Genomic DNA, 27174 nt, shown 5'->3' with positions numbered 1-27174 from the left:
AACCAAACCATTTTGGATGCCCTTGACTTCTACTGTATGGACCAAAAACAACACCAACGAAATATAGACAGAAGAAAAGAACAGCGCCTAATATGGGGGAGGTCTCCCTCGCATCGGTGATCCCCCCACTTCTCGACCGGCCCAGCGGTGCTCCTGATGGCCAGTACAAGCCTGGCACAGGGTGGGTTTTTTTCTGTCAGGTTTTTTTCTGTCTTTTTAAATATCTGGTCAGAGCATGTGTCATATATCAACAATTAACAATATGTATTGGCCAATGTGTTTCCTGGTGGAAATTAGTGGAATATCATCTTAAGTGCAATTCTTAAGTAAGTTTATCAACTATAGCCTCTGTCTTTCATACAGTAGAGAGCGCTACGAGTGCAGTAGTACATGGTTCATTACTATTAAGGCCCCTTCTTAAAAAGAAGTACACTTAGAATACTTTTAAAAATACTTATTACTGAATGTATTTTTTTATTTTGCAATGTTTTGCATGTTAATTACAATTAAATGAAAATGTATTACAGTTTTTTTTTATAGTATATTATAGTGGTTACAGTTTATTTGAAGGTGTCTTTGTTACCCTGTAATTATACATTTAAGTACTGAGTAATATTAATTAACTACATTTACTCTAGGGTTAGGATTAGGGATGGGTTTGGTTTAGGGTTAGTTGCATGTAATTACGCATAATTTATAGAATTAGTAACTACATGTAACAATGACACTGTAAAATAAAATGTTACCATTATTGCTTAGTTTTTATATTAAATTACTTTAAAGTCCATTTTGACTCACTTAAGTACAGGTAATTTCATTATTATTTATATTGTCTTTGAAATATGGTTAAAGTGCACTGCCGAATGTAATGAAATCCATTTATGGTGAACTAAAATATACATTAGGCTATAATGTAATTGTAATTGTAATTTCTATTGAATCTTGTATGTCAGGTATTTAGATAGTATGTTAGTCAACACTTCAATAAGTGTATTTATTTAAAGCATGACACACGATTAAAACATTCCGACTTTTAATTAGACATTATTACATAGTGCACTTTTTAAAAAGTGTGTTTAAGAAACAAGAAAGTGTAGGCTACTCTCTCTTTAATATACATAAGTGGCCTTTTATTTTTAATGACAATTATAGGCCAGTTGTGTTAAATTAGGCTACACTTCTTCTTTCTTTTTTTATACTTTTAAGATTAGGCTATAAGTACACTACAAGTGCACTTTCAATATTGTTCCGTATGCACACATCATTTTATTCAGCTGACACGCCGATATGTTCCAAAATTCTGCAGCTCCGTAACTAAGGTTTGAAACATAGCCACAAAAATAAGTAGCTTCTCTGTGTCGACACAGCAGAGGAAAGTGTGAGAAAGCAGGAGAAACTCCTCCCTTCGCCGTGCTGCACTGGGACAGACTGCAGTACACACTGTAGTGTAGAACAGAACAGAGGCGGAGTTTCACCTCAGCACCGAAACCAGCTGAAAACATTCAGGTGCCCGCAGTCAGTCAGTCAGTAACTCACATCAGTAATGCACACAGGACTACTGCAGGGACCTTTCACTTCACACTACAGGATTTAAATAACTAACTAAAGAAAGGGTCAAAACAATAAGAAGATATAAGAGCGAAGGCGCTTATGGTGTTATGAATAGTGTACATCTTTACCGGTGTGTTTTCGTGCGTCGTCTGTCGCTTCCGCTTTTCCGTCCAGCAGTTTAACGCCGAAATTCAGCAGGAGTCAATGGGAATTTCTACTCCTCAGTAAACTATTTCACTGGACACTGAAAGAAAAGGAGGAGTGTCCGTCATTTATTGTTCATGCGGTGAGTAGATGGGTCTCTTGTCATGTCAGTACATTTTGTTTTGGTCAAACTTTCCAACGCCATGTTTCATTCGTTACTGCGCATGTGGCGGAAATGCACCTGAATCAGGTAGACGCGTCTCAGCGTTTCACTTCAACACTAGCATTGCAACTTGCCTTAGCCTTCTGTTTACATTTAGAACCATTACGGGACAAAGCATTAAATTGTCTATTTTGAATTTTTAAATGTTTTACTGATTCTTCGTACAAAGCTCGTGGAGGCTATGTTGTGACATACGTGTGTAAGCAACGTCAATATTTTCAATATAAGCACCACTTGATGTCACTACTGGTAAATACGAATCCACTTTGATACGTAACGTTACGGTAATGTTGTAATACTATACACAATATACAATACAAAGCTGAATTGAATTCATTAAATTCATTTATGAAACTCATCCTATTCCTGTATTCTCGTGAAATTGGGAAACGTGTGTGTGTGTGTTTGTGTGTGTGAGAGAGAGAGAGAGAGAGAAAGAGACAACTGGTATTGACTGCAATTTTTGTGCTTAGTATCTCTTGCTTGCATTGAAATTGTGTTTTGATATTTTAAATATTTTTTTTCTAATATATATATTTTTTTTTAAAGAGACCGTGTGAAACATTAACTTGATATTCACATAAAGGGAATTTAAATAGAGGTATTTTAGACACCAGTTAAAAAAAGTTTGTTTCTTAATTAGTTTCTTTGTCTTAAATTACAATAAAATATTGAAACGTCATTAAAATAAGAAAAAAATGTGTCAACATACAGGTGAAACTTGAAAAATTACAATATCGTGCAAAAGTTCATTTATTTCACTAATTCACCTTAAAAAGACTAATTACATGGAAAGTGAGATATTTCAAGCCTTTATTTGTCATAATTTTGTTGATTATGGCTTACAGCTATGAAAACCTTTTCACAATATTCTAATTTTGAATTTGGGGTTTTCATAAGCTGTAAGCCATACTCATGAAAATGAACATTTTCATAAATGAACATTACTTTGCATGTAATGAGTCTATTTAATATATTAGTTTCACCTTTTAAGTTGAATTACTGAAATAAATAAACTTTTGCTTTGAGTTTCGCCTGTATTAGATTGGTGTTGAGAATTGACCTTGAGTTAAATTGTCGGTCTCATTTAGCCTATTTTTTTTTTTTTTCAAATAATATAAATAAATATACTCCACTGAACTCGTTTTATTTATTTATTTATTTATTATTGCTGAGTTCAAGATAAAACTAGTTTGTGTCTTACGCAATTTTGATTATCAAATCTAAACTTTTTAAAGAAAAAAGTAAAGATGCTTAGATTGTAATGCAATGTAATCAGTAATGCTGATTAAGAAAACAAATTATTGCAGTGTACATGAAAATGACTGGTTAGTTAAAGTTTTGAATATTCTTGGAGAGTAAAAATAAGTGATTAAAAATGGATAGATTGTTACGGTTTTGAGGATTATTTGTTGTTTTCTGAGCAGACTGAGGCAGAAGCTGTATTAGAGGTATTGCATCTGGGGATGCAATGAAATGTTATTCATTAGTTTCTTTGCCACAAACATTACAGCTGATTAAATTGACTCTATACACCTGCCAAAGCACTCTTCTCATTAAAGTTTGCTGCTCGTGCATTTCATCTAAACACCCTGCCAGTGCAGAAGTTCAGAATTTATACACAAGAGAATAGTCAGCTTTTCTTTGGCTCATTTAGAAGGCAAGAACATTTTCCATACATACATGTTAGAATTTTCTCTGATCACTCAGAATGTTTATGTTCCATTAGCATTTCAAATATCTTAATTTGCGTTCGGTATTTCGTGTGGTGACTCTTTAGTCCAAGTAAACAAATGATGGATATTTGTTTACCAGAATATTTTGAGACTTGAGCATTGTGAGATTGAGCAACATTTCTTTAGTTTGCATGTTGCCAATTTCAGCAGGCTCATATTTGCTTTGCTGTTGCCACCGAGACGGCATGCGGCAGAACCGGCTGTGTCTTCCGCTTCTTCAGATCTGACTGACTTCAGATCAGTTTACGGCTGTACCGTTTCAAGGTGTTTCCTGGTGGAAATGTGTGGAATTGCTTAAGGAGGAGTTTCGTGGAAAGCCAGTTATGCAGATCAAGTTTGATGATTTGAACAATTGTAGTGCAGTGGATTCCTAGTTTTTGCATAGGCGTGTGCATGTTTGTGCGTGAACGAACGTGTATGTGTCTATGGGCGTCTTTTGAAACATATGACTGTTTGCAAGCTTAACAATGATGTCACGGTTATGAATCATACAGGAAGGACAACATTGATAAATTAACATTATGTTTAAGGCTGTTTGGATTTACTTATTTTGACAAGTCTTTTAAGGGTTAGTTTTATTTTTTTTACGTTCTCTTTATGAATGTTTTGAACCCTCAGAGTTTTGGGTGAATAGACTTTCAATTCAGAGACGGAAATCACTCCGATTTCATTAGAAATCTTAATTTGTGTTTTGAAGATGATGGAAACTCTTTTTGAGTTTGGAATGACATGAGGGTGAGTAAATGAGTAAATGATGAGAGAATTATAATTTTTTTGAGTGAACTAAACTATCCATTTAAGGTGATAATAAGCCAGATTGAAATGAAATGAAAGTTGTTTATTCTAGGGCTGTGAAGCGATTAATCACATCCAAAATAAAAGTTTTTGTTTGCATAATATATGTGTGGGTACTGTGTATAATTATTTTGTATATGTAAATTATATATTTAAGGACAATGTGTGATTTAAAAATATTTATATAATACAAATTATATATATATATATATATATATATATATGTGTGTTTGTGTGTATATTAGTATATACATGCAAATATTTCTTAAATATAAACATGAATGTGTGTGTTTATATTATATACTCCGTACACATACAGGTGAAACTCGAAAAATTAGAATATTGTGGAAAAGTTCATTTATTTAAGTAATTCAACTTAAAAGGTGAAACTAATTTATATAGACTCATTACATGCAAAGTGAGATATTTCAAGCCTTTGTTAAAATCGTTATGATTATGGTTTACAACTAAAACCTTTTCACAATATTCTAATTTTGAATTTGGGGTTTTCATAAGCTGTAAGCCATAATCATTAAAATTATAACAAGTAAAGGCTTGAAATATCTCACTTTGCATGTAATGAGTCTATATAATATATTAGTTTCACATTTTAAGTTGAATTACTGAAATAAATGAACTTTTGCACGATATTCTAATTTGAGTTTTACCTGTACATTATGTAAACAGGCTTCTATTTTGGATGCAATTAATCACGATTAATCGTTTCATATGAGAGTATCGTCTCAAACTTCTCAAACTGTAAAAAAAGTCAACTTTTTGAAAGTGGAATCAAATTAGCTGTACAGTACATGTAATTTCAACTTGAATTATATTAAACTGACTTGTAAAGTTTTATTCTAGTTGAAATTGCTTAATTTTGATGAGTTAAAGTTATGCAACAACATATGGTCCCATGATGACTTATTGATAATGTAATTTTTTTACAGTGTGATTCTACTCTAAAGTAACTGCTTATAGGTAAATGTACCCAAAGCGGTAGAAGTTTTTGCTGATTTCACTGAATCAAAATAGACTCAGCACAGCATCCATGCAGCTGCTTCATTTGTTATTGTTTACAAGGAATCCTCCTCTGAATATCTGGAAGTGTCTGACTAAGCACTTCACTAATAATGCATGAAGCCACTGAAGCAGAATAAATGTTTTAAACCCTGTTGGAGGAAACCATTTTTTTCAGTTGGAAATGAAAGGAAAGCGAGTTGATGGCCGCATTGTGAATCTGACATTTATTGGCAAGCCGCAGGGGAAGTGAGGAAACGTTTAGGAAGTCGAGTACGTTTCATAGGATATTGTACTTCAGTCACTGATAAAAATTAATGTCTCTCTACATCTGTTTTTGTTTGTTCTGGAGTTGTTTCGTCACCTCCATACAAACGCATTGTGTATTTAATGGCTGTGACCTGACCGGTGACTGTGTACTCGAAGTGCTGACCGCGTGCTGGAACGCAACGCATGACCAACAGGAAGCCCACACAGGAAACTGGGCAGCATTGTTGCATGAAGCCGCAAGAGCCTTCTCCGTTCCTCCGGGATTTCTGCCGCTCCCTCAGTGTTGTTTCAGGGTTTCGGGAGCGTGTCATGTTTCGCCTCGGCAGTGTGTCCAGCCAGGGCAAAACTGGTCTTTTTGTGTAGCAATTGTTGTGGGTTTGCTGTCAGAGGAGGATGTTATTCTTCACAGAGTGACAATGTTTTTAGCGCTGTGGTGTGTGGCCGTCCTATATTCCTCACAGTGCTTGTTTGTCCATTTTCAATGTTGTTTCAAACCTGTATGAATTTCTTTCTTCTGCTGAACACAAAAGAAGATATTTTGAAGAATGTCGGTAACCAGACACTTGATGGACCCCATTGACTTCCATAGTTTGAAAAAAAATAATACTATGGAAGTCAATGGGGTACATAAACTGTTTGGTTACCGACATTCTTCAACATATCTTTTTTTGGGCTAGGTTTAATTTGTGTAATTTATTAGGGGTGGGCGTTGTAGTAACAACTTGTTTTCATGACAGACTTATTCAAACAAATTAAGTAAACAAAGTAGGGATGAATAACGATTAATCGCAATTAATCGTTTGTAGAATAAAAGTTTTTGTTTACGTCATGTGTGTGTACTGTGTATAATAATTATGTATATATAAATATACAAACATGCATGTATAATTTTAAGAAAGAAATCTATTTATATTTTAAGTATTTATAATTATATATAGTATAAATTATATTTAAATATAAAAATGTATATAAACATGTCAATATTTTTTAAATATATACATGCATGTGTGTGTATTTATAAATACATAATTATTTTATACAGTACACACACATATATGATGTAAACAAAAACATTTATTCTGCAAACGGTTAATTGCGATTAATCGTTATGCATCCCTAAAACAAATTAATTAAAAATAATGAATATGCACATATTTATTAAAATACTCTCATATAGTTCTTTTTTATAGCTTACTATTGAGTTGAGTTTATGGACATTGGCTTTTCTGAGGTAAATGTAATGTTAAAATCTTTTTTATAGACTTCTTTCCGCAGTTTTGGGGAAAGTTACTTTTAAAAGAAATGTTTTACAAACAATATTGCATTACTCCTTTAAAAAAGTAACTAATTGCGTAACTTATTTTTTTGTGGAAGGTAATGCATTACGTTAGTTTTTCATTACTGTTTCTGGTTACTGTTACTTGTTTGAAAAAGTAACCCAGATATTTTGTCGTGAATTTAAAAGTAATGTTACTTTACTATTTACTTGAAAAAAGTAATCCGATTACGATACTCGCGTTACTTGTAATGCAAGTGGTTGTAACACTGATTGAGTGATTACATTAGACATGATTCATTTCTACGGAGCCCTGCACATGCCATGCAAGAAAAAAAGTAAATTGGTGCACAATTTACTGAGTTCCCTTGATGTGTTAAATCGTGTGGAGGATCTAGCAAATCGAGGGGAAAAAAAGGTAAATCGTGCGCACGATTTAGCCAACTATTTTTTTTTCTTTCATGTCATGCGTGGGGCTTAGGGGTGTAACGGTACATGTATTCGTACCGGACCGTTTCGGTACAGGACTTTCGGTACGGTGCACATGTGCACCGAATGCAATCTTTCACGTAAATAAGGCTAGTTTTGTGTGCGGAACATATATCAATTCCGAGTTTCCACACGAACATATTAAGTGTTGGAAGTCTCCGCGTTGCACTGATTAAATCTGATTAATCGTTTTTGTGATTCAAATACATGTCAAATATTACCATAACATCTGTCTTCCTGTGTGCGGAAATTTGTTTATGTTGCTGTGACAACGAAACGCGTGCAAGCGCGCCTGTGTTAAGAGCGCTGATGCGCTCATCTGTGGACATTTCCGAATGCCTTTCTGTTAAAAGCGGGCTTTCCACACAAACAAACGTACATGTGTCATTAGTATGAAAAAAAAAAATGGATTTTAACTCTCGGGTCGGGCTCGGACATAAATATCGCATAAATAAAGATCACCACATACACGGCACGCTCGCTTTAGCCCAGCCTCTCGCTAGCTAGCGTCATGGCCAATATTGGTTTTGAGAGTATTTTATTTAGTGGAGAACTTTGCAGCAGTATTTTATTTCTTATTCTTTTTTTATTTTATATCTTTTTTATTTATTAGCCTAACGTTATATTTTATTAAAAAGTGTGTTTAAAAAAGTGTAAACAAATTGTTAAAAAAAAAGTTTATAATAAACAACTAGCAGTTTAATGTTTTGCATTTCTTTCCCTTACTGTACCGAAAATGAACCGAACCGTGACTTTAAAACCGAGGTACGTACCGAACCGTGATTTTTGCGTACCGTTACACCCCTAGTGGGGCTCCATACATTTAGTATGTTGTACTGTTTTTTTTTTTGTTTTTTGTTTTCTCAACATACCTTCTCATTTTCATTCATGTTTTAATTTCATGCTATAACTAGTAGTAAAGAGGAAGGGATAATTGTTCACGGCTACAACGATCTGTCACGCCGCCACAGAGCGACAAAACAACATTAATTGTTTGAATTTTATAATTGAGAGATTAGACTTGTTTCATATCAAAAGCACAAAGCTTATTGTGATTTATTGGATGGGAGGTATGCTACAAATGTTTAGTGTATGTAAGGTTCACTCATCAACTGAACTGCATAGACTAAAAGATTGATTCTTGGGATTTAAGAATCCATATCGGTTCATCAAAATTGAGAATCAGTTCAAATCGAGACATATTTTCAACCCAGCCCTATGAAATGTCAAAATCATTGTTTGTTTTTATTGCACAACTATCCATCTGTCATTTTCTGCAAGTGTTTTTGTTTCTCATGCAAATTATTTTCAGACGCATCCCTCAGTTGGATATTTTTATCATGCTTGCATTGCAACATTGATACATTTCAATCAAACGCATCATTACATTGCTGTTTGGGAGTCTATAGACCAGATTACTGTTGACATGCGAGTTTGCATAATCTGTCAGTGTGTTCTTGTGACTTAGACGTTTTGTCATTGCACAAACACAAGAATGTTTCGTTCATTAGCGTCTATTTTCACAACGTTATATTTGTCATACATATCCACTTTTCACAAGGATAGGATATCTCTAGATGCTAAATAGCATGATATTTTGCTGCAAATAATAAGTATGGTACGTACCCATAATATGATACAATTTGGCCACATTTCTTTGTCAAGTCAAATCATGAGTTATGTGGAAAAATTTAGTAGGAGTTGAAGAATGAGTCAATGAATTTGAAAAATACGGAAAAGCTCATTAAAATTTTGGAGCTTGACTTGTAAAGGGCATTGTGATAGAAATCAATTTTCTTATTTTAAATTAACATTCATATTTTATTACTGTAAATGGTCTCTTATTATACATTGAGCAGTGTTACATCTTTTAGAGTGATTTACACCTGCAGGTGCTTCCATTATTCTGTGAATCTCCTCTGTCAATCTGTGGAGGGATCTTTACTTTAGCTTAGGAAAGCTATTAAACCATTAGTGATTAGACAGTTCATCGAAGCCTTAAATGATGTACAGTACAGAACCTTGAACTCCATATTCAAATTATAATCTTAGTGCTCTAGTATGAAGGTAAATGAGTAGCAAAACTCGAGAGCACGTAGATGTGAATTTGAGAACTTGTACAATAAATATTTGTACTTGTATGCTCAAATTTACACTCACAGCTCTGATGTGAAAACCTGTAAAATAAAAATCTGAAGTTGAATGTTGAAATTTGTACTCGCAGAGAATAGTCACAAACCTGTATTCTGAATTTGAAGCTGCAGACAAGTAGTCACAAATGTGTAAAATGCCATTCACAAAAATACAATGACTGACACAAACGTGTAATATATATTTGCACTTCTTCTTACATTCATATTCCCAGTACAACCTCAAATAGGCACTTGCAACTCCTCAAATCTGTCGCTACAAGTTCAAATTTCGCACCTTGACTTTTGCTACTCTTTTCGCGATATATGAGGTGCAAAACTGACTTGTGCATTTGCAACTCAGAGGCGCGCGAGAAGGGGCGCGGGCGGGAGCGGGGGTGTTTAAAGGAGCCGTTCTATTGGCTGGCGTCTAGCCAATGAAATGGGTCTTTTATTGTACGTGATGATGTCACGAAACGCTAACATGGCTTAATGCATCAGACTGATTTTAAATAAATAAATAAATTATATTATCAAACTCAGTAAACACTAAAGTAATTAAGCATAGCCTACTAGAAAGCAGACGAGCCCAGAATATGACATAAGAAAGCAAATTTGTGTTCAGTGCAAATAAACCTGCTGCCTGTTTTATTAATAATAACGAATTGTGTGTTTTTTATTTTTACAAAGCATTTTTATACAGTAATTAAGCCTCATTAAGCGTTTTCTTGGTTTTCTCTGGGAGGAAAATGCGTAATGTACAATTAAACGCGTGTCGTTGATTATTAGTAGGCTATGGTGTTTACTGAGTTTGATAATATAATTTATTTATATTAATATCAGTCTAAAGGCATTATTTTTATTTATTTATTTTTTTGCTAAATGGGGGATATCTATCTTATTTTTTATTTCTATATATATATGATTGAATTTTCAAAATTACAGAAATCAATATCAAGTTCTTGTCACATTTCTTTTCATTTTTTATACACATTTTCACATTTTGTATAACTTGAAACACAACAATAATTTAAATAAAAAGAAACATTTAAAAAATAATAATAATAAAGGGCATCACAAACATAGGCTATGTTAAATTCATTTAGCAGAGATACAGATCTCTGGGCTTTCTGATTTTTTTAAAACTTTACAGACTCAAACTACATTTTAAAGGCTGCTTTAAAATGAGCAAAATTGGGTTTTGAGTTACTCCATTTAGTTTGATGAATATACAATTTTCATAATAACAAAAACAAATCGATAACATATATTGTTCCCACTCAAATGAGAGAAACATAACCCAAACAAATTTAGATGGAGGAGAATAAATATTAACAAAAAGAGATCTAATCAATTGGTTACTGCATTAATCATTAATTAAATCAAGTTTGTCTAAAAACAAATGTTTGGAGACTTTACATCCTACTGCGTTACACCAAGAGCCCTGATTTCTGAATAGAGATACATTTTTGGCAGAAATAGAATTGATTACAATAAAATATTCTTTAACAGAAATATGACAGTAATACCCCAAAACTCATCATCATAATTCAACAACTGACCAACTAATAGGCCCTATGCACAGCTGCACTACTTCCTGAACTTAAGCAGGGTCCTTTGTTTCCTGTCTGCCAGGATTGGCCAAACTGATTAGTCCAGATGTGTCTGATTATTGTTGTTGGTCAGACACACCTGGATTAATCAGTTTGGCCAATCCTGGCAGACAGGAAACAAAGGACCCTGCTTAAGTTCAGAAAGTAGTGAAGCTGTGCATAGGGCCTATTGTAGGCTATATCAGACTCAAACCAATGTTTAAAAAATAAAGCTTTTCTTTGGTGTGTAATATATTTATTATTCCAAATAAAAAACGAGTGAGGAGAGAAGTTATGTTTAAAAGCCAAACACCAAGTCAACAATAATTGCTTGTGAAAATCAGCTTGCGTGTGCATCAGGTGTGCATTAAGCCATGTTAGCGTTTCAGATAGTCCATGAGGAGGCGGGTTTCGTGACATCATCCCGTACAATAAAATACCCATTTCATTGGCTAGGCGCCAGCCAATAGAACGGCTCCTTTAAACACCCCCGCTCCCGCCCGCGCCCCTTCTCGCGCGCCTCTGAGTTGCAAGTGCACAAGTCAGTTTTGCACCTCATATATCGCGAAAAGAGTAGCAAAAGTCAAGGTGCGAAATTTGAACTTGTAATGACAGATTTGAGGAGTTGTTGCAATTGCCTATTTGAGGTTGTACTGGGAATATGAATGTAGGAAGAAGTGCAAATATATATTACACGTTTGTGTCAGTCATTGTATTTTTGTGAATGGCATTTTACACATTTGTGACTACTTGTCTGCAGCTTCAAATTCAGAATACAGGTCTGTGACTATTCTCTGCAAATACAAATTTCAACATTCAACTTCAGATTTTTATTTTACAGGTTTTCACATCAGAGCTGTGAGTGTAAATTTGAGCATACAAGTACAAATATTTATTGTACAAGTTCTCAAATTCACATCTACGTGCTCTCGAGTTTTGCTACTCATTTACCTTCATACTCTAGTCATGGTAGGTAATTAATACGTAGCTAATGTAAAACTAATGGATAATGTAAGTAGGAGAAAGAGCCATTTATTATTGTACTTAAAGTCTTAAATATTCAATTACAATTCAATGTAAAATTGTTTTTGTCCGTGTTCCACAGAACATGTTTGGAATGTCAGAATTTTTAATTTTGGGTTAACTATCCCTTTAAATGTGTTGCATAGTTTGTTTTCAAGACCAAGAATAGGCCTAATCAGGATTTTACTTCTCATATATTCTTAGCACAAAAATGTCAGTTTAAGCGAGTCGTAAATCAGGAAGCTGATCAAAGGAGTAGGCCTAATGAAAGCACAGGAAATGATCTCATAGTTCAGAAATTTCAGCTCTTTATAGAATGAGTGTGGTAATATCCTCACTTACATTAGGCAAGAAGAGGAAGAGATGCATGACTGAAACCAGACTAACAATTGCTTGTATATTTTGAAATGTCTGGTTTAGAGTTCTCAACGGGCCTGAAAATTACAACCCGACCCGACCCGGCCCGTGGCTTTTAAAGCCCGGACCCGAACTAACCCGACACATCAACATTAATTATCTGCCCGAACCCGGCCCGCGGCCCAACGGCCGTGTATTTTTTTTCTCATACACGTTATGACCAGCAGACGGGAATTCAAATCAACCTTTAATGTCCACGCCTTTTAACAATACAAACAACTGAAAGTCTGAAACAATAAACTTTAAATATATAAATATAGGCTATATAAATATGCCTTAGTCTAAATAAAAATCTTCACACAATAATAAATAAAAAGAACTCAAACATGTACCCAGCCAGCGAGCGGGCTGTACATAACCTGTAGAATTTCCATCAGAATCCAGCACCAGCCCAAACACTTTCCAGACCTCTGATTTCCCACTCCTGTAGTAGCGATGGTGAATTCACCTACGGCAAGTTTACTTTTCACCAACTCCATCTTCTTCTCTAGGCTAAAGGCGCGCACGCAGCGGCGTCAGGTCTGCCCGCACCCCTCTCCATGATGCACGCCACGTTACACGCAGCAGCCAGACTTTCTTTACGGTGAACAGCAGCGATGATTAATTTTTTTATTTTTTCACTGAGCGGAAAAGATTAAGCCCGAGGTCCGACCCGACCCGAGTCATTTGCTTATATTTTCGACCCGAACCCGGCCCGACCCCGCGGGTCCCGTCGGGTTTGTCGGGCCGACCCGACCCGTTGAGAACTCAAGTCTGGTTTAGTAGGTATGATGTTCTGGTGCCTAGATATGGCTATAGGGCCTTCTTTGATACAACAGATGGAACAAATCCCATATTCTTTATAGACTCAACACAAGATCATAAGTCTGATCACTTAGCACACCTCTCCTCAACAAGCCGTGCAATAGAGCGCTGCATGGAGGCCATATTTTTGGAAGCTAAAAACACAGAAACAAGTTAGCATTTGAGCACTTCCGGTTCCATCATCCTTAAGTCAGTGGTTTTTTTTATTGGGTTTTTGGTTAAATGCTTTTAAGTCTGTGGTTAACAAGCTCAAGATATATTCATGCTTTATTCTACATCATAAAATGCACCAATAGGGCTGTTAAACGATTAATCGCGATTAATCGCATCCAAAATTAAAGGATGTGTTTACAAAATAAATGTGTGTGTACTGTGTATAATTATTGTATACAGAAATACACACAGTCACACACGTTCATGTGTATATTTAAGATTTTTATATATTAAATATTTATCATTTATATATAATATAAAATATATATAAATCTATATACAGTATATACATGCAAATAGTTCTTAAATATATACACACACGCTTTTATATATATATATATATATATATATATATATATATATATATATATATATATATATATATATATAATTATACACAGTACACACTCATTTGTTATGTAAACACAAACTTTTATTTTGGATCCGATTAATCGCGATTAATCGTTTAACAGCCCTAACCAGTACTATCCCCTTGTGTGTTTTTTTTAAGCTATTACTTGTCTTGAAAATGGCGGTTGATATCAAGTGGCTAAATGGGACTACAGAGGTTGTCAGGGACATTAAACGTCATCATCACATTTATGCGTTTACATATATGTATATAGCAGATGTTTTTATCCAAAGTGATCACTCTAAACAGGTAAACTTGTCAACTAATTAGTTCGCTTTTACCATATCGCTGTCTTTATAATCCAAATATCAATGGAAAAGTCCTATTAGGTTTTTGTCAAGTTTTGGTTTGATGGTTCCAGTTTGGCCTATAAAAATACATCATTGCAGGGATCTATTTGATTCATGTCTGTTGCACAAATAGAGCAAGGTTGCCAAAGTTATGGTTGGGGTTAGTGGTTTGTTAAAATCCACAACCTTAAAGGAATAGTTCACTTCAAAATGAAAATTGTCATCATATGCTCAGCCTCAAGTTGTTTCAAACCTGTATGAATTTATTTCTTCTGCTGAACACAAAAGAAGATATTTTGAAGAATATCAGTAACCAGACAGTTGATACTATGGAAGTCAATGGGTCTGTCTGGTTACCAACATTCTTCAAAATATCTTCTTTTGTGTTCAGCAGAAGAAAGACATTTTTGAAACAACTTGAGGGTGAGTAAATGATGACAGAATTTTCATTTGGAAGTGAACTAATCCTTTAAGTTTGAGCAATTATAGTGAGGTTTGGCGTAGCAAATACCACTGATAAAGTGATAATCATCTAGATAATGAACCGAACTCAGTTTACAGTAGGTAGTGTGGATTCTGTAGCTTTCAAATGGCAGGTATTTTTGTCATTCACCTCTTTTTTTTTTCTTCTGTGCTACCTCACCCTCGCTCTTGCTGGCCAAGTTTGTGTCATGCTGGGATGAATTACCATAACCGGTGGCTCATGAGCTCAGGAGAAAAAACGTCACCCATAATGTCAGCATTTTCCGCTCTCCAGCTACATCATCACCTGATTGTGGTAGCTATGATTCGCTCTGCGCCACGCTGCTTTCTATTACTGCCAGTGATGATAAGACTGCAGAGGCAGGGACTCATGTTTCCAGCCTTGTGACATCTGAGAGGTCCAAACAGAAGTAGTTGTGACCATGTGTGGATTAGTAAAACGAAGTAATAAAACAAGTTATTAAAACATCTCTAACAAAGAAATGGGATTCTTACCCTGTGTAACTTTATCCAGGGGCTTTTTTTCAGTAATGCTTCCTCTGAGCTGCTTCCTAAAAAATGGCTCCTTGTTAAAATAAAAGTCAGCAGTTAGATCTTGGGGTAAAATAAAATTCAGTTTTTCTGTTGTATGGTTGCTCAAAGAAGAAAGTTCCTTTGATCTGAGTGATGGAAGTTAAAGTAATATTAGAAGGTGACATTTTTGAGAATTTTAGTTTCCATGGCATGCATCCATAAAAAGTCTGTTAAAATATTGCTCAATGTAATGTTTATATGAATACTTTTTCCATATTGATATTTCATAGAAGTTTTTCCCGTATTTTAAATCTTATTGCCCGTGTTTTAGGGTTAAATGAAATGTCCTTAAACCTAACAATGTCCTAGAGCCCGGCCGATATCGGCGGGCCGATATGAGGCATTTTCCAAACTATCGGTATCGGCATTTATAATGGCCGTTAAATTAATATTTTTTAAAAATGCGGTGGTGTTCATGTAACATGTAAGGGTGGCGCTGCCAATAAAGCACTAAAAGCTGTCACAAAGAACTGGCAAAAGTAATGATTATAAATACGTCAAATATAGCAAGAAGACATTTTAATTGTTTATTAAAAACAAGTGTTTTCTGTCAGAGTCGACTGCAAAGATGAAGTTGACGATGCTGACTCGCGATCTTCACAGTAGTGAATGCCAGAGAGAAATGCACATTTCATACGGATTACATAAGCAGAGAGCAGTCTGTTTTCTTTCGTTTTGAATTGTTCTGTTTAAAAGTAGACATTTCGATATAGATATATATTTCAGGTCTGTGAGGCAAGTAGGCTATCTTATACGCTGAGTTTCGGTTCATTTATGAGATGAGCTCCAGTTCACGCGCCGGCGCCTCCGTGTCGTAATTATCTATTGTCTGCTATATTTACTTCTTATTTATTAAATCCAGGCAATTGGTTGATGAAATATATTTAAAATTAAGTATTACAAAACGAAATTCGCTTTAAAGAAAGGCTTTGTGCTTTCTGTTTGAGGTCTCTGTGAAAGTTTTAAGCAGTCTTTTAGTGCCGCTTCGAGTAATGGAGAACTGTCACGTCCGCAACATTGTTTATCTCTCATAAATGCGAACACGAAGAATAAAATAAAATGAATATTTGATGTTCTGTGGAGAGCCAACCCTTCTTCATCCGGTGGGTAGTATTACTTTTGATTTGCGCAGTGTAATTCACAGAGTTGATTGCTCTGCTACCAGCCTCTGTCGCGTACTGTGTGAGCTTGTGACTATTGCAAGCGTGCAGCTGAGAAGTCCTGATTATATTACCTGCTATATTTACTTAACAAAACGAAATTCACTTTAAAAGAAAGGCTTTGTGCTTTCTTTTGTTATTGTGTTTTTGTTCAAAGGACTTTAAGTTTCATATCTTAAGTTTGTATTATAAATTTTATTTATCAGAACTTTCATATATTTTGATGTTCCTCTGTTCTGTTGTGGCAATAAAACAAACAAGTTTATTTTTAAACTGTATTATATTATTTTAGTGAGACTGAGGACTCATAAATAACTAATGTTAGGGAAATCTGTTTGTTTTGTTTTTAAAAAAAATGTATATCGGCCAATATATGGGAATATCGGATTTTTAAATCACCAAATATTTGTATCGCATCGGCCTTAAAAATCCTTTATCGGTCGGGCTCTATAACAGACTATACCTTTTCCATTTTTACAGAATTGTTTTCTTACATAGTTTTTTTTGCATAGTTTTGTCATTTTATTAACTTTTGCTTTAAAAAAAAAAGTTATTTACTTTTATCTTCTCTTTTTAAACTCTTTATATTTGATAGCCGATAACCGATATCTTAGCCGATAAATCTTAATCCAAATTTTGATTACAAAAACTGATTACAAAACAAAAAAGTTTCACCATTTCCCAAGCCATGTCCCACCAAGCCATGTCCCAAGCACACAATTATAGTGTTCACATTATAATTTTATGTAGCCTATTTGACTTGTTTTTCACATGTTGCACTTAACTGTATTTTCCTTTTTGAAGTGATTCCAATTATATTTCAAGCAATTCAAAACCATCATGGTGAACATTTGAAGCATTTGAAGCGTCTCAGCCGAAGGAAATAATCCATTATTTATCGCCTTTAATATATCAACCAAATTTTCTTATCAGGCCGATAAAGTTAACATTACAAATTAACATATATCAGCCAATACCGATATGGTGGACGATATATTAAGCATTCCTAATATCATTCACAAGTGCATCTCACGATTATATTGTACCCCAAAAAGACCTGAAATGTACACCAGAACATATGAACAACATGTTCAAACTAGTTGTTGTTGGCTCAAACTGGAGCATGTGTTTGCAGAGGTGTGTCTCCAGGGCTCCTGATCCTCAAGACGAGAGCTCTTTGTCTTTAGCAACACTGTATCTTAAGTGATCACCCTGGAATGTGTTCCTATGGCAGACTGTGAGCACATTATAAATGAGAAAGGCACCTCACAGCCTCAAGTAGGTGTTTCTGCCTTGTTTACGTGCTGCTTTTTGTTCAATCTCAGCAGAAATACTGTTAGTGGGTCAGTGGTCAAACTGTGCTCTGGTCACCTTAAAACTACTTCTGAGTTGTTTGAATAATACCAGTGTGAATGAAATGCTGTTCAGCAGGTTTCTGTTGCTGTCTGTGTACTGATAAATGAGGGAAAATAACATGCATCATTCTGACATTATGCTTTCTCAAGTTTGATGACTTACTCGTTTGTTGATGCTTTTCTGAGTGAGCGACAGTCACAAGAGCTGGAGACAAATATGTAGTTCATTTTGGGACAAACATAGTTTAACAGCATTTGCTGAAACTGAACTTGAACTTTTTTACCAAATCAAACGGTTCTGCGGTTTATCTTCTCCAGACCTCCACGCCACAACCTCAGAGCCCAAAAAAACTCCTGTTCAGTGGTTAACTCTTTCCCCGCCCGCGTTTAAAAAAAAAAATGTTTTATTACAAATGCATCTGCTTCCCTATGATATTGCTTGTTTCTGATGCTTCTTTGCCTGTGTTTTGGTTAGGAGATTCAGCACTCTTTAAAGAGGATGTGTAATAGCGCCCCGTAATACGGTTCAACAGTGAAAACATGGAAAGCTAGAGATTTTCATCAATGGCGGAGAAGCGTTGTCTCATAAATGACAAAAAAATTCAGCAATGGCGGGGAAAGTTAATTTTGGTATCACAGGATTTTTTTTTTCCAGAAAATCTTGAAAAGGTTCTTTCTCTTAAACAAAGCACTACTTTTGTTTTGGGTAACAGGCCTACTAGAAACGATAAATCAGTATAAAGTTGTGGTAATGGTTTTAAAACCATGTAGTTATGCAGCAACTGCTGCATGATGAAGAATGGACTTTGCATTGGGCCACTAAGCTGTAGGTCTGCAGGAGAGTTTGCGTACAGTAAAACTGCTCCAATGTATCAGTCAGGGTGGAGAGCATGTTTTCAGATCCATGGGTGTGTTTCAAAATGCTCCCTGGTTCTGTAATAAGTACACTGCTCAAGGGAGTCAGCCATATCTAGTGCAGTCGCATTGTCAAAATCATCCCTGGGCTCTGAAATCTTTGTTACCTGGAACTTCCCAAACTCCACATGGACTCAACCCTGTGTGCTGCGATGAATGGGAATGTTACCAGGAAGCTTTGACCTCTTTGGCTGCAATAAATATGCACAATGAACAAAACAAACTACACAAGAAAAAAGGATATTGTTTAGACAACAGTGATGTTAAAAGACAATACATTTTTTTACTGAAATATTATCGGACTGCACTGACACTACCAGATGAGATCAAAACTTGAACTGGATAAGGACTCATGTCTTCTGTAGAGCTGCTTTTGTCAATGCTGTAAAGTTAACCAATTCTAATCAACTTTACAATTTTGAAATTGAATCAACTTTGGACTAAATTTAGCTGAGCAATGGCACTATTGTCTTCTGTACAGCTGCTTCAAAGCTGAATTTAAATTGTTTCATTATTGATCAACTTTGCAAGATCGACACCGTTATTGAACTGAACTGAATCAACATTGAACTGACTCAAAGTGAATAATGACAGTATTGTCCTTTGTAGAGATGCTTATAGCTGAGCTGAACTCCTTTCATAATTGATTAACTTTAAACATTAATTGAACTGAATGGAATTAACATTGAACTGACTTGAGATTATAACAGCACCATTACCTTCTGTAGAGCTGAGAAATTTGGCAATGTGAACACTGTTATGATTCTGCTTATAACTGTAAAGCTTATAACTGTAAAGCACTATATAAAAAAATGACTTGACTTACTACAGTTTTGCTTTAATGCAATGTTATCGTGTCATGATTGACTCATCCTAATGTGAAAGATATTAAGGCCTTTGCCGCTGACTGAATTAGTTTAAACCGCACAATATACTGATTTTCAATTGTAAGCAACAAACAAGCTGCCATTGTATATTTTCAGTCTTTTATTGCTTTTCTGTGCACTTGCCAAGACCGTGATGTCAGCTAGCTTGCACCTTGCATACTGTAGAAACAAGTTGGTGCAAAGTCATAAAAAAGTTAAACAATAATGTTATTTACCTCAGCATTGCCAGTTGGATGAGCTGACCTACTGACTTTTGCACAGTTTTGAATGATTCGCCACTCCTCCCATTAATGATTTATAAGGAGGTGTTTATAATGACAAGCGTTTCTGTGTTGTTGTTAGCGTCTCAATTTGCAGGAATCAATGTATGTGATTAGTCGGGCTCAATTCAAAGTGTAGATGAAATTGCGAGCGAGTTATTCAAGCAGGCATGTTCATTGCTTCAAGAATTCATGCATTTGCTTCTCTCCACAGAGTGAGTCCTGCCCATCCTAAGGCTGATGTCCTTCAAGAGTAGCGTCAGAAACATGGATGACCCTTTAAAGGTTGACTGATTCCAGCTGACACCTCATGTGTGCTTTATAACTATGCTGCGAGTCACTAGAGGCCTTATGGCCATAGTATCCGCCAACAACTCGCCAAATTCCCCAACTCAATTCAGGGAATGATCAAAGCATCCTGTCTAGGACATACACATCAAGACACCTCTTACATACAGGTCAGTAGCAAAACTAAAGGCTTTTACTGAATGATTGACTGGGAAGCAGACCTTGAAAGCCTCAAGTTAAATAGTCATAACAACATTTTTCCAACAGTACCATCTTTTTGTTTATGAAATCATTACTTGAAATTACAATTCAAACCTACTTTAACAAGTAACTGTTCATCAGCAGGAAGGAAAATCCCCCAAATCCAATGGCATGGGTCAAGTTCTTCAAGAGACCAGGAGGCAATCTTTCCAAGTCTTACCAGCCGGGATCTATGATGTCCTTGGCCCCCACCAAGGGACTACTAAATGAGCCGGGACAGAACAGCTGCTTCCTCAACAGTGCAGTGCAGGTGCGTGTTTGCCTGGGAAACTTTTTTCATTCTGTTCATCCATTTATCTCTCTATCCATCCGTCTATCAATTGATACACACACATTACCATTAAAGGTTTGGAATCATTAAGATTTTTAAATGTTTTTGATAGAAGTCTTACGCTCACCAAGCCTGCATTTATTTGATAAAAAATACAGTAAAATAAACAATATTGTGAAATTTTATTTTTTTTTAAAAACTTAAAATAACTGTTTTGTGATGAAAAGCTGAATTTTCAGCATCATTACTCAAGTTTTCAGTGTCACATGATTCTTCAGAAATCATTCTCATTTGCTGCTCAAGAAACATTTCTTATAATTATTATACATTTTTAAAACAGTTGTGCTTAAGTTTGTGGAAACCATGATACATATTTTACACAGCATGTGTGAAATATATATCTTTTGTAACTAAGTAAATGTCTTTGTTGTAGGTTTTGATCAAATGAATGCATCCCTGCTCAATAAAAGTATTAATTTCTTTAAATAAACTTACTGACCCCAAACTTTTGAACTGTGTATATATATTTACAGTTCCACATAGATATTCTTACCAATGGTACTTTAAGGTAAATGAATATGGTAATCATTTTACCATATTATTTAATCATGAACATAATGACATTTAACATGGCTTTATTAACATTCACTGTCTAAAACGAAATACTGTTACCTAGTTTATCATCTACATCTAAAAGTCAGATCGACTGGACTTACAACAGTAACGTAAAAATATCACCCACCCCCCTAAACATTCCAACTCGCTCATGACTCACATTGAGTTCTGACCACAGCAACCTGTCATCTCCTCCTCAGAGTATTTATGGCATCCCAACTCCACCCATCAACCCCCAAATCTTGCTCACAACAGTGTTTGTCGCTAGTTACTGCAAGCCAGTTTTCCCTCTTGGATAGGATCGTGGACATTATGATTGAGTGTATCTCTTCCTCTCTCTGTTATCTTGTTCCTGTACTCATCACCATGGAGTGAGGAGGTCATACTCAGACTAAGTTGTCTGGGGCCTAAGGGAAAGACAGAGTTAAGAGTAACCTTACACTGCCAGTCCCCACACACACACACACAGATGAACATCTCTCACCCCTCATCCTCTGTCATAGTCTAATCTCCCTTAAGCTGTTCCACCAAGCAAGGACAATGAGTCATATTTCTCAGAGTTTTAAGAACAAAATGACTCCCAATAAGAAAAGGCAAAACAATTAATGCATGGCCATCAGATGTTGACTTTAAGATTGTCACTTTGAAGCATCATGCAAAATCAGAAGTATGAGTAGTTTAGAAAGATACATTGGAGGAGATGCACACCATTTAGAGGAGTTTCCTCTTTTTCATTTCTGACAGGAAGGCTGTTTTAAACAGTAGGCGGCAAATTATGGCAAATGAAATGGCAAATTTAGGTTTAGTTTTTAAAAAATGACGGTGTGAATGCTACGCAAACCAGGACTAAATGTATCATTATTTGTTTCGGAACAAGAGAACTGAAGTGTGAACACACCCTTAGAAAGTAGCTGCCTATGTAGAAAGTACACTGTAGAACTTTCAAAAGTACACTGTACTCACAAAGTACACTGTAGAAAGTAGACTGCGAGGCAGCTCATTTCAGCTTGGAGCAGAGATGTAGTAAATGTTTGTCATTCATTGAGGTCAGGCATTTCTAAATCTGAATTTCCTGTTATTTCCATGCACTCTAGGTGCTTTGGCACCTCGATATCTTCAGACGGAGTCTCCGTCAGCTTCCAAACCACTACTGCTTGGGGGACTCCTGCATCTTTTGTGCTTTGAAGGTATTCTCATGGCCAAACTCCTCATCATAAAGCAGCATTTAATACTTACTTTAATAAAAAGTTGTTGTGTTGGTGTTAAAAAGCACTTCATGTTTGTTTTGCAGGGAATATTCTGTCAGTTCCAGCAAAGCCGAGAGCGAGCGTTACCTTCAGATAACCTGCGTAATGCCCTGGCCGAAACCTTTAAGGATGAGCAGCGGTTTCAGTTAGGCTTCATGGATGATGCTGCTGAGTGCTTCGTAAGTGTCTTTGTGTGTGATTTATTTATATATATATATATATATACACAGTATATACTTTTCGTAGCTTTGTTTTAACCCTCTGATGCATGATGACCACTACAGATGTGTATATCTCTCAGAATTCATATAATGAAATCGTTTATCGTTTTCGTTTTGAAGTTCAAAACAAAACATTGAGATACGTGTTGTTAACTTCAATTAAAAAAACTGAATATTTTTAGTTTAATGCAATAAAATATTAACATTAGATGAAAACTATAAAATTACTAAAACTAAAATAAATTAAAGCGTAATAGAATTATAAACAAAATTAATACCAAGTTTAAAAAAAAAAATTATTACTAAAACTTAAATTAAAATGAAACCCGTAAATATAAAAATAAAATAAATACTATAAAAGTATTAAAAAATATATAGGATAACATTTGTGATTTAAAAATTAATATATACATGTTTTTTTTTATGTCATACTCTTTAGAAACCTACTGAACAAACGAAAAGTGCATTACGATCAATGCAACATATCAGACATTTTGATATAGCCAGGAATACATACTATGTTATGTATTAGTATAATTCCTTAATCCCCTTAAATAATATTATTATTATTTTCTAGATAAATATATAATCAGACTTTATAAACGTCTTTATCACATTTATCATATTATAATTTATTTTATTTTGTGCAGGTCGTTGGTAGTCTTTGGCAACGTGACCTGTCAAATTTGTATACAATTTATCACATTTGTGTATAATATCCAACCCAAGTGCTTAATTTAATGTAGTCATTTTTGATTGATGTCTTTTTCTAAAAAACTGGAAACTTTAATAAAAATGTCCAAATGAAGCTCAGATGCTATTATCATATACAGTATCCACAGCACAGTTCATGCACCCTTGTCGTAATGTCTCTCTCTCTCTCTCTCTCTCTCTCTCTCTCTCTCTCTCTCATCTCTCTCTCTCTCTCTCTCTCTCTCTCTCTCTCTCTCTCTCTCTCTCTCTCTCTCTCTCTCTCCTCTCTCTCTCTCTCTCTCTCTCTCTCTCTCTCTCTCTCTCTCTCTCTCTCTCTCTCTGTCTCTCTCTCTCTCTCTCCTCTCTCTCTCTCTCTCTCTCTGTCTCTCTGTCTCTCTGTCTCTGGAAAGCTGATGTAAGCATGTTTACCCATTCGGTATGTGCAGGATTTCTCTTAGAGCCACCTAATTGCAGTAAACCTGCTTAGTACTGGGACCTGTAATCAATTTCTGTTTAGCGCAGCAGGACTGTGGAGAGTCACTCATTACCTCAGTAAAGGTCCATTTACAGTGCTCCCCTAAACAACACAATCAATGAATGATCTCTATCAAAGCAAGCCTGGAGTGCACAGATGCGTTCACACTGCTCTCACAATCAATGCAGGTTCTCTATCAGCGCTTGGCTAGAGAGGCTATCCCGACAATGCTTTTGTCTGTTTGTCTGGGTTGCCTGGCTTTTGGACTGTTTAAAACAAGCTAATCTTTACTGGGGAAAATTAATCTAGCCCCCTTTTTAAAAGGCAAATTGGTGTTAGCGCTATTGGTGCTGCTAAATGTACCCACGGTTCTCAGGTTTGAAAGGGTGTATTTAAGCAGATAATAGGCTTGGGAAAATTACTAAAGCTTTAGAGTGCATTCACTTAATGCCAAGGCATCATTGTACCAGCCCAAACAAATCCATTGTGTTTATATCTGGTAATACAAGAAACTATTGTTTTCGTGTGTGTGTGTGTGTGTGTGTGTGTGTGTGTGTGTTTTATATACTTTTGTGTAAAATGCCTCTTGACACACACAAACTGTAGGCTTTTGTATTTTTCATAGGAGAACATTCTACAAAGGATTCACCTGCACATCGCGCCAGATGACGATGTTGACGCCTGCACATCCAAATCTTGTATCACTCATCAGAAGTTTGCCATGGCACTTTATGAACAGGTATTGTAGCGCTTTAATACTCCTTCACACACGTGCATGCAGACGCGCCTCCTGTGAGTAATAGAGAATTGATCGCTATCCTGCGACGGTGCTTTTCAATCAGTCGGGTACAGTGGGCGGAACACTCGTAGGGAATACTAATTCAGGATCCTCTCCTTCTCCCGAGACATGGGAACACACACAGCCCTTATAAAAGTATTGAGATGGTATTAGACGTTAACAACATGGTACAAGTGTGTGTATATAGTGTGTCATATAAATTAGTTTAAACGTTTTGGTCATCACATTTTTTATAAAGAAATAATACTTTTATTCAGCAAGGATGCATCAAATTGATCAAAAGAGGCGGTAAAGACTTTTACATAGTTTACAAAAGATTTCTATTGCAAATAAATGTTGTTTATTAGAACTTTCTAGTTGTCAAAGAATTACAAAAAAAAATGTGAGCAGTAAATCAGCATATTAGAATCATTTCTGAAGGATCATGTGACACTGAAGCTTTGCATTACAAGAATTAATGCATTTTTTTGGAAAACCTTTTTTTAATAGTAATTATTTCACAATATTACTGTTTTTACTGTAAAAGACTCATTGCATAATACATAAAACCGTGGTTAAGCCGCGGTACATTTAGTGTACACGAGAGACCACCCTATAAAGCAATGTGTGATTTGCTGTTTGGACACAAGAAAGTGTTCATTCTTGTTTTGCCCGTATAAGGAATTTCTAAATTAGTCACACCCTCAGGTTGTACATAGTTTATGTGGGTTGAGACATCTCTTACATCACATACAGTAGTGTAATTAAGGCTTTACATCATATATTAGCATGCATCACTGAGTGTGTGTGTGTGTGTGTGTGTGTGTGTGGTTCCCCCGCAGTCGGTGTGTAGGAGCTGTGGTGCATCATCCGACCCGCTACCCTTCACTGAGCTTGTACACTATGTGTCCACAACAGCCCTCTGGTAAGTGAGACCCTCTCCAGCCATCATGCCAGAAACTTGAGACGTGTTTTTGTTGACCTAAAAAGATCATAATACCTGAAACTTCTGTTATCAAATAGCTTCTTTTTTTTTTAAATCTCGGTTTCTCTTTCTTTGCACTTCAGCCAACAAGCCTCCGAGATGAGAGATGAAAGGATGCGCCCTGATATGTTTGGGGAGTTGCTACAAGCCGCCAGCACAGTTGGAGATATGCGTAACTGTCCGGTAGGTGTCTGGTAATGTTGATTAATAATGTCGAATTTACTAGAGCTTTTAGCCCTTAGAGGACATCATCATGCACTGATATGATGGCTCTTTCAGTAATGTGAAGTCATTAAGCGCACACACAAGGACAAACACACATACCCTTCTTATCTGATATTCTGCAAGTGTAACACCTCTATGTGACGGCAAGATGAAACATGAGACCGGAACGTTCCTCTCGCATATCAACTCATTCTGCATTTTTAAACAGGTGAAGTAGGAAGTTACATCGTACTAGTCACTGTCAGAAGCATGCATCTCATTAAAGTAATGAAATGTTTGGTAAAAACAGGGTTATAGTTAACTAAAACTAAAACCTTTAAAAAAAAAAAAAGTAATTCATTAAAATGAACATTAACTGAAATAAAAATATATATTTTTAAAATATCACTTATTTTAAGGTAGTCGCCAAGGCATTTAGTTTAGCTGAACTGCTGAAATAGTTCAAATTAAATCATAAAAACGACATAGACGCATTTAAAGGGGACATATAAAGCAAATTTCACTTTTACATTGTTTTTGAACATAATTATGTGTCCGCAGTGTGTACACAACCACCCTGTTATGGTAAAAATACATCCACTCTGTTTGCTATTTTCCACGTAAATCAGAAACGGTTCCTCAAATGAGCCGTTCAGGAATGCATCCATTGGGATGTCACAGTATCAGTTTAAACTGATAAACTTTCATGATGACAAAGAACTGCAATGTCATGTGAGCGTAACCATGATAGAGATGATTATCAAAAGCAAACAGATGTTTAGTTTGTTGTTGGCTCCACCCTCTTCTGGAAAAGGGGGCGGGGAGCAGCAGCTCATTTGCATTTAAAGATACACACACAAAAACAGTTAAAAAACAAACAAATAAATAATTCTGTTTTATCGCTGTCCCTTCAATAGAGTGACTGTGGTCAGAGAATCAAGATCCGGCGCGTGCTGATGAACTCTCCAGAAATCGTGACCATTGGATTTGTGTGGGACTCGGAACATTCAGACCTCACTGAAGACGTCCTCCGATCTCTCGGACCACACCTCAACCTCTCAGGGGTAAGAATGCAGTCTAGCAAACCTTCTCAAACACTCTGCTCCACCTGGTTCATTTCAG

At 35.7% G+C, this 27174-nt stretch overlaps 1 protein-coding gene across 2 annotated transcripts in view; it reads left to right on the top strand.

The window, feature by feature from the left end:
• Positions 1-1363: 1363 nt before the first annotated feature.
• usp53a (ubiquitin specific peptidase 53a) overlaps positions 1364-27174 on the top strand; it is a 57092-nt gene continuing 31281 nt past the window's right edge. The window contains exons 1-9 of one of the 2 annotated variants that reach the window (XM_079589426.1): positions 1364-1837; positions 20229-20472; positions 20645-20813; positions 22544-22636; positions 22741-22875; positions 24711-24824; positions 25706-25788; positions 25932-26031; positions 26970-27116. In XM_079589426.1, the coding sequence (XP_079445552.1) occupies positions 20670-20813; positions 22544-22636; positions 22741-22875; positions 24711-24824; positions 25706-25788; positions 25932-26031; positions 26970-27116 (816 nt within the window). In that variant the 5' untranslated portion in view covers positions 1364-1837; positions 20229-20472; positions 20645-20669. The remainder of the gene's footprint in view (positions 1838-20228; positions 20473-20644; positions 20814-22543; positions 22637-22740; positions 22876-24710; positions 24825-25705; positions 25789-25931; positions 26032-26969; positions 27117-27174) is intronic. The other variant, XM_079589427.1, reaches the window with a different exon arrangement.

The sequence above is a fragment of the Phoxinus phoxinus genome, assembly GCF_949152265.1.
Source record: "Phoxinus phoxinus genome assembly, chromosome: 2".
NCBI lineage: Eukaryota > Metazoa > Chordata > Actinopteri > Cypriniformes > Leuciscidae > Phoxinus > Phoxinus phoxinus.
This window is presented reverse-complemented; position numbering and strand designations above follow the sequence as displayed.